At 42.2% G+C, this 8967-nt stretch overlaps 1 protein-coding gene across 8 annotated transcripts in view; it reads right to left on the reverse strand.

The window, feature by feature from the left end:
• The window catches only part of DIP2C (disco interacting protein 2 homolog C), a 655955-nt gene extending 647741 nt beyond the window's left edge, over window positions 1-8214 (reverse strand). For 4 of the 8 annotated variants that reach the window (XM_075315465.1, XM_075315466.1, XM_075315463.1 and 1 more), the window contains exon 1: window positions 7704-8214. In XM_075315465.1, coding sequence (XP_075171580.1) covers window positions 7704-7788 — 85 coding nt within the window. In that variant the 5' untranslated portion in view covers window positions 7789-8214. The remainder of the gene's footprint in view (window positions 1-7703) is intronic. The other 4 variants (XM_075315462.1, XM_075315467.1, XM_075315468.1 and 1 more) reach the window with 1 other exon arrangement.
• Between the last annotated feature and the right edge of the window lie 753 nt (window positions 8215-8967).

Raw genomic sequence — 8967 nt, forward strand, 5'->3', positions numbered from 1 at the left:
AATGTTGTGTAATATCAAATACACAGTGGACAGGGAGTTATTTGAAGTTTTCCAGGAAAAACATGCAACTCATGAAGGCACAGAGGAATATGCATACCAACGAAACAAAAAAAGGAACAACACTATATGGTACAATATGTCAGGCTTAACAGTGTCTGCATCATGTTAGAAGATGATAAAAATGACCGAATGCAGGAATTTTCAATATTATATGGATTTAAAAACATATTAAGGACATGGGGACCAATAAAAGGTTTGCCTCACAGGGAGCCTTATTTTGAGATTTCCAAGATTATAAGAAATAACCAAACAGCTCAAAATATAAAAGAAAAAAGAAACAACCCACACACAATAAAGGCTCACCCAGTAATTTTTTTTTTGTTGCTTCAGTGACACAGTTTGGTGGTCCCCGCTACCATATTTTCCTGCAGAACTGATATGTCCCATATTGGCGTGACCACTGCAGCCAATCATTTACTCTAGGTCTAGTTCTGTACAGAATAGTATCACTGATAAGCCATCGATTGGCTGCAGCAGACACATGAATGTACATTATTTCATGTCTAAAGCAAAAAATAAACGGAAACAAGTGGACCTAGCTGGAGCATTGGTATTGAAGATGAGGAGGAGGGTTTAGGTGAGTAATGGCCACTTCATATTATTAGCCTGCCTTGTAATGCCATGCAACTGGTCCAGTAGAGTGAGGTTCACACACTTTTTAATCTGCACTGTGCCTTTGAGAAAAACACATCAACGGTGGTTCCCTTTCTCTGACTTTAAAAAAAATGGCAGTCATGGGGAGTAAAACAAAATTTGCTTGATATGTACAGCCACTTTGCCCACGACATACGTTGTGTGGCCAAAGATATCCGTGTGTTACTACTACATTGCGGCTCAATACAAATGAATGGAGTCGCGTTGTGACCCCCTAGAGTACCGCAAGAAATATGTCGCAAAAAATCCAATTGGGTCCTATATTTTTTGACAACATGGTACCCTAGGGGGGGGGGGGGTCACAATGCGACTCCATTCATTTGTATTGCACTGCAATGTAGAAGAAATATATGACAGAACTTTGGTGTCACCTATTGGAGCCAAAGTTGCCATATAGCCCGATCCTTAAGGGGGTATTCCCATCTCCAAGATCCTATCCCAATATTTAGTAGGTGTAATAATAATAATAATATTATTAGCAAATACCTCTAATAAGAAATGTAGTATAAGGCCACGTGCCCACAGGAGAAAGTAACTGCAGAATTTGCTGCTGAAAACCCACGGATTTTCTAGATTTTCCATATAAATTTGCGGGTTTACGCAAGTACAGACACTCCCCATGTTATCCTATGGGATTTGGGGAGTGCTGTATCAATGCTACGGTATTTGCGGCTGCAGAAAATGCTGCAGATTTCCCGCAGCCGCATGTAACTGCATGTCAATTATTCATGCAGAATTCTCTGCGAAATTCCCGCTCCTCCACTATGGAGATACAGGGTGGGAATTCCGCAGGAATTCTGCATGAAATCCGCACTGTTTCCGCAGGTTTACCGCAACAACTCCGCAGAAATACCGCAGCAATTGATAGCTGTGGATTCCGGGGAGTTGCTGCGTGAACCTGCGGAAATACCTGCAGAAAAGTCCGCAGGTACGATCTCCCATGGGCACATATGGCTACATGAGCAGAATTAGGCTATGTGCATGGCATTGCAGCTTAGGTATCCATGTTACATTCATATGGTGACAATTAGTTGCTTATGGTCATACCCATGGATAACTAGGTTGCAATGCCCTACTCATGAGGTAAGAAACATGGCTATATAAGGAGGAGAACTGTACTACATTTCTAATTAGAGGTATTTGCTAATATCAGGCTATGTTCACACAGTGCATCTTTTGTTACTACAAAGATGCAGCGTTTTTGGCCCCAAAAAACACAAGTGTTTTTGACGTGTTTTTACCGCATTTTGCCCAATGCAATTTTTAAGTCAAATCTATTGACTGGAAGGGCTCAAAAGCACTGGAAAAACGCAAAAAGAATTTACATGCTGCATCTTCAAAAATGCAGCCAAGATGCAGACAAAAAAAAAAATGCCCAGTGTAGACAGCAAATAGAAATCTTATAGTCTTTGCTGGGGGAAGGAAATGCATGCATTTAGGTGCATCTTTGTGACCTCAAAAACACACTAAGGCTATGTGCGCACGTTGCGTATTTGCATGCAGATACGCTGCGATCTGCACCGCAGCGTAACTGCATGCATCCTGCGTCCCCAGCATAATCTATGAAGATTATGCAGGAGACGTGCGCATGTGGCGTATTAGACCGCAGCGCTTCGGCTGCTGCCCGAAGCGCGCGTTCTAAGAAGTGACATGTCACTTATTCCGTGCGCTCTGCATGCAGTCCCCGCTCTGTCTATGGGAGGGGCTGCACTCAGAGCGCACGGAATCGGCTTTTTTTTTTTTTTTTTCCTTTTTCATTTTTGCAGTGATTTGAAGTAAACGTGTGCTGTTCAAATCACTGCAGAAATTTCTGCAGGGACAGAACGCAACGTGCGCACATAGCCTTAAACCACACCAAAAGATGCTGTGTGTGAACATAGCCTAAGGCTGCTTTCACACATCTGGTTTTTGCCGTCAGGCACAATCCGGCGAAAAAACTGATGTGATGGATAAGGCGAAAAAACGATCTGTTGCATCAGCTTTTTCCACGCGTTCCTTCTATTTTTTGTCGTGATACTGAGCATGCGCAGTTTAAAAAACCGGATCCGTCGTTGGATTCCGTCATATGCTGGATGACGACAGATCCGGCATCCATAGGCTTCCATTATACAACATGCCGGACGGCGCCGGATCCGGTGTGGTCCAGTTTTTTGCTGGAGACAAGAAACGTTGCATGCTGCGTCCTTTCCGGCAGCCGGACGAAGAAATGTCCGCATGCAATGCAAGCCGATCCGGCACAATCCGGCGCTAATACAAGTCTGTGGGGAATAAAACGGATCCGACGCCGGTTCCGTTTTTTCCGCAATTCGCCGGATTGTGCCTGACGGCAAAAAATGGATGTGTGACAACAGCCTAACCAATTCCAAAAAGATGACTAATCTAGACAATGGCATTAGGGTAGCTAAAGAAGCCCTCAAGCAAACAGCACCCCATTTCTCAGCTGAAAGGGTTTTTTATACAAAGATAACTTCCTGTATCTTATCATAACCTCACACCACAGCACAGGCCGCAGCCTTTTCAGAAGCGTATATGGAAGGGTCATCAATGTCATCTCAGAAGAAAAAGAAAAAGCAAAACCAGGCTCCAGACCTTTGCCTGTGACGGTTCATCACATTCAGTACATCAGATAGTAAAGGGCAGGAGACATGTTTGCACACACAGCAGATAGTTAATACCACACAGTGCATATAATGTTTTATCCTCTATAATCTGTGCTCAGCACTTGACACCTGTATACAACAGGAGCGGCCATTTTGAGGCCTGAAAAGCACTTAGAAAAACGAGGCCTTTCATTTACAGGAAGCCAGTGATGGTCCAGTACTATGTATGGGATAAGCTCATTTTCAATTCTCCTTTTTAAAAGCAAATTTTAACATTTAAGAGCATCTTCTACAAAAGTAGGATGATCATCATCTGTAAAATACAGTGGCCAGACATTTCTATCCATGTATGTAATGAAATCCCTTCCAAGCCAGTCTTCACTATTACCTTCTTTATACAGAGACAATAAAATAACTGTGTTGGAAGGTATATAATGTTATAATACACAGCATTTCTTCCCACAAATCAACCTATATCACAAGAGCGTATAACATGGCAGAGCAATATCCTATAATTTGTTGGATAGCACTATCAGGTAGTGCCGGACAGCACTTTTTTTTTTCTCATGCCAATTCGGTATGAGAATTTTTTTTTTTTTAAAATTGCAATATGTTGCAACTGGCAGCGTATATCGGACACTGCGTGCCCATTCAGGTCCATGGGTGCGTGCGAAACATTGGTCTGCACTGTCATCTGAATGCAATTAGACATACGCCAACATAGAAAATGGAGAAGATGGAGAAATAAAGCTCCCCATCTCTCGGCTCAAATTCGGATGTGTTCAGCCGCATGTCTAACATAATAGGTCCGATTCTCTCGCCTGTGAGAATATATGCCTGTGTGAGCGAGTCCTAAGTATAAGTCCTCAAGTCATCATCTAACACGAGCCTAGTTATTGCTAGAAAATGTACTGTGGATATGTCCCTCAAGAGCTCTAGATCACAATGGTTTTGGTGCAAGAAATAAAAACAAAAATAAAATATTACTGAATATTACCGTAATTTATCAATTTAAACCAGAATGAGTAATGGAGGCCAGCAGGGATTACGTATTTTTGTAATAAGTCTGATCACTCTAAAGCTGCTGTAACTTAGCCACCTGGACTAAGGCTGGTTTCACACTACGTCTTTTTAACATCCGGTGAAAACGTTTTTTAGCGGAAGTACGGATCCTGCCTTTACAGCAAATAACGTATGCAAACGCATATGTTATTTTGCAGGATCCTGCACTGGATGTTTAGGGGCGGGCATTGTTATTTATGTTGGTTACGAGTGTCTGCAGCTGTGAGAGAGAGAGAGAGAGAGATCGAGATATCGATCACCCGAGACTGGTTCTGGGCATGCTCAGAACAAAAGCAGGATCCTGTCTATCAGCATGCAGCGTTCACCTACGTTTGCGTGCGTTATAGTCTGGATCCAGCAATTTGCAGTATTTCGACGGAGCTCAAAAACGCTACATGTTGCGTTTTTGAAACATGTCAAAATAACGCAAAAGGACGGATCCTGCGTCTAACGGACGCAAACGCATGCAAACGCAGGTGGACGAGAGTCCATTGAAAATGCATTGCAGTGAAACGGATTTGCACAGGATCCGTACTTCCGTTAAAAAAACGTTTTTAACGGATGTTAAAAAGACGTAGTGTGAAACCAGCCTAAGCTGTTCAACACAAAACTGCACTCTGTGGCAAGAAAAACGCAGCCAATGGGTGAAAAATGTAAAAAAGAATGCACATGCTGCATTGTCACCACAAAACTGCAGCCCCCCCAACAACAAAAAAGCGCAATGTGCGCTTCGCAAAACTGAAAACTCAGACTTTGCTGGGGAAGGAAATGCATGCAGTTTTGGGCCACAAACTGCACCAAAAACGCAGCAAAAATACAGCGTGCACATGGGGCCTAGTAGGCCTGGACAGTAGCGCAACCTTAAACTTGTGGACCTCAATAAAAAAATCTAAGGGAATATCAGGGATGTATTCTTATTTTCACATGGGCCAAATTGATTTTTGGGCCCTTCTAGGCTTCAGGGCTCTTGTGGACCTAAACCCCTTGCACCCACTACAGTTAGGACTAATGGGCTGACTAAAGAAAAACACACCACAGAGGGATCGAACAAGAATGGTTAACGTGACTAGATTTTGATTTCCACCTGACTGACAACTACGGTAATCTGGACATCATTTGATGCATCAGAGATTTGGAGAGGATTCTTGGAGAAATCCTGCGCAGAAGTGACATGCACTTATTTTTTTTTCCTCCCATAAAGCATTTTTTCAAAACCTGAAGAGAGAAAAACATCCTACACGCCCCCCCCCAAAAAAAAACCCAAGCAAACAAAAAAAAAAAAAAAAAAACCCAAAAAAACCCAAAAAAGCTGTACCATTCAAATGTAGGAAGTCTGTCAAGTATTTTTGAGGTGGCTCTGCCCCATAATTCCCATTAGAAAGAAGAAACTCCTAAAAAACCATTGAAATCTGAACATAGCCTAACAGCACAACAGTTGGCACCAGATTTCCCAGACTCCTAAGTAGCAAATTTGTTTTGTGTAGCAATACGAGAGATTTATCACTGCATAGTAGCCAGATGTGCCACTCAGGGCTTTTGTAACACCTGGCGACCATACTGGTACCCATGCCTAGGAGCTGACATCACTAAGGGACAACTACATAGGATTGTTACCACCATGACAGAAGAGGACAACTCAAGGACTTCTATTTCCAAATGGTTTTTGGAGAAAATAGTCACTACTAGATCATTTTACATAAGTATTGGATCTGATAATTGCAGAAATTTTATTGACACACTCAAGAATTTGCAATTCATCCGGCATATACTCTCTATGCCATAAACATCACGAAAGAAAAAAAACAAAAACACCTTCATAAAGTCATATGATTTTGTAGCTTATTTGGAGAAGTCAGGCACATGCTGCCACAGAGGTGTAATCCACTTTTCCGGTATAAAAGCATGGCGGCCATGTGTACGTGATGGACAGCCGACTAGGCCACGAGCCCTGAACGTTTACTGAAATTCCATTAAAAATGTGACAATGAAAAATAATCTGTATGTAAAAAAGAAAATGACCAAAGCCACTGAATATTTATATTACAATCCTATCTGAAATAAAAAATAAATTAAAAAAAAAATATAATAATAAAATGTGTGTGTAATTATATATATATATATATATATATATATATATATATATATATATATATATTACGTTTTTTGTTTTTTAATTAAACAATACTGAATTTAAATCATTTCAACAAAAATCAGCCGAAATTGTGTGTGTGCGCGCGTGTATATATATATTATATATATATATACACACACACAAAATTCTAAAAACCTTCGAAAAATTTTCACCTCCAAAATCTACCGGTCTGGGAAAATTATAGGGCACAAGCCAAGCATACACCCCAAACAGGTTGGCGTTGGGACTATTTAAAGATGGCTTCTCTCTAAATGGGGTTGCCATGGTGATGCCAGCAATACTTTCGCTCCTTCGCTTTAGACGGGGAATGTTGTAAATTGAGATTTGATACCAGACAATAAACAAATATGACTCCGCAAGCTAAAATTATTATTTTTTGTTTGGTGAGGGTTTTTTTTTTTTGCATTTTAGCGATTTATGGAATTTTTTATTTAGCGGATTGAATAATCTGAGTTAATGCCGACCTTACAAATAAGAGCACTGGAATGGGGGGGGGGGGACACAAAAGATGAGGGATTGGAACATTTTCCACCTTTTGTATAAAAGAAGGGTAACAAATAAACAATCCATCCCTCTGGAATAAACACACAATAAAGATGAAGAGATACATAATGTCTGCCTGGCACTAGCACACACACAGAGGGCAGAATGTCAGCTCTGGGCAGAATGCAGCCTGCTGACATTGTACATGCTGTAAACGATATTTTTAGGACATGTAGGATGCGCGGCATGAATATTTTCCATGTCCATTATCTCCAGTCTAAATGCAACAAAATGTACTAAGAACAAAAAAGATAGAAAAAAAGCACATCAACCCTGGGCATTACTATTCCAGAGCCCATTTATCACCCCCTGGCACTCTGCTCCTGCATGACAGCAGCATTAACCACATCATCACCAGACCAACAAGTAGAGGGATTTGGCCCTGGTTGACAGTAGCAGGCACCCCCCAATCCTCCACCCTGCAAGGGGTTAATGGGCATGGAGCATCAACCTTTTATGGAGGGCACATAAGGGGTTAGTGGGCATGGAGCATCAGCCCTTTGTGGAGGGCACATAAGGGGTTAAGCAGTGCCTTCCCAGCAACAGAGGATGGATGCTATGGAGGGATCTGCAGTAACATGGGAGGGAAGGCTGCAGTCATCCCCAGATCAGGGGCTGCACAGGCTTCTTACCTTCAGACAGCTCCAGCTCCAGCTCTGCCAGCCTGGCTCTCACCTCCAGGGGAAGGGACACACTGTCCAGGCTGCGATCAGCCATTCTCCAGCCTTAGATTGGGGTTCAAGCACACAAGCAGTCAGTCTCCCCCCAGCTCTGTCTTTGTCAGGCTCCTCAGCCAGGCATGGGAAGGAGGGGGGGAGGTTGCTGCAGAGGAAATGCACTGATTTGCTCCCTCCTTGCTGGTGTCTTTGGCCAGTGATGAAGGTGCCCGGGCTGCTCTGCTGTCACTTCTTCCCAGGGCTGCAGTGCATCAGGCCAGATCCTACTTGCATGGAGCACACAAAGCAGCAGACGGGCAGCCCACCCTGGCAGGTTTGCAGATCATTCTCTGAGAGCTGCTCTTTCCAGTGAGGAAGAGGAGGGAGGGGCTCCCAGTCATGCACACATATAGACAGTGCAGCTTAAAGACGCAGTGCCATGCACTCTGTGCCTTCAGAGCTGCACTCTGTGCCCCCTGCTGCAGGCTTGCTCACTGCATGCCCTGCTGCATCACCCTCAGCATATGTGCAGCTCTCCATTGGTGCTGCTCCCACGTGGATAAGCAGTCATGTGACTCAGATTTGACATCACTAGTGTAAAACAAGTGGAAATGTCAGATTTAATCTCACTTTTAGGTTTTTTTGGGTTACAGATTAAACCTCAGAAATTAGACATTTTCTTCTAGTTGGATTAACACATCATTTCTCTCATTTCGTTGGCTGTTTTTACTTCTTTTGCTATTTTAACTATTGATGAGCGGGCACTACAATGCTCGGGTGCTCGGTACTCGTAACTATTGATCAGCGGGCACTACAGTGCTCGGTACTCGTAACTAGTGATGAGCGAGCACTACCATGCTCGGGTGCTCAGCAGGGCTGTGGAGTCGGTAAGCCAAACATGCGACTCCGACTCCTCAATTTCCCTTGCAACGACTCCGACTCCCACATATATTGCTTATATTTAAGTGAAAAATGTATTGTAGTACAATGTGAACATCAGACATTTAATCATTTTTATGCTACAATAATCAAGATATTTAGATAGAACATAAAATATATTTATTGGAATACAACTTTAGAACACAAAAATCTGTAATAAATTGTAAATATTGTAAATATGTAATACAGTATGAAATATAGATATATATAATATATACAACACTATATAATAAACTATGTAATAAACTAATAAGTAAGTTGTAAGTGGCAAAAAAAAACAGTTTTCAACAAAAACATAGTA

Source organism: Anomaloglossus baeobatrachus, chromosome 6, assembly GCF_048569485.1.
Source record: "Anomaloglossus baeobatrachus isolate aAnoBae1 chromosome 6, aAnoBae1.hap1, whole genome shotgun sequence".
Classification (NCBI taxonomy): Eukaryota; Metazoa; Chordata; class Amphibia; order Anura; family Aromobatidae; genus Anomaloglossus; species Anomaloglossus baeobatrachus.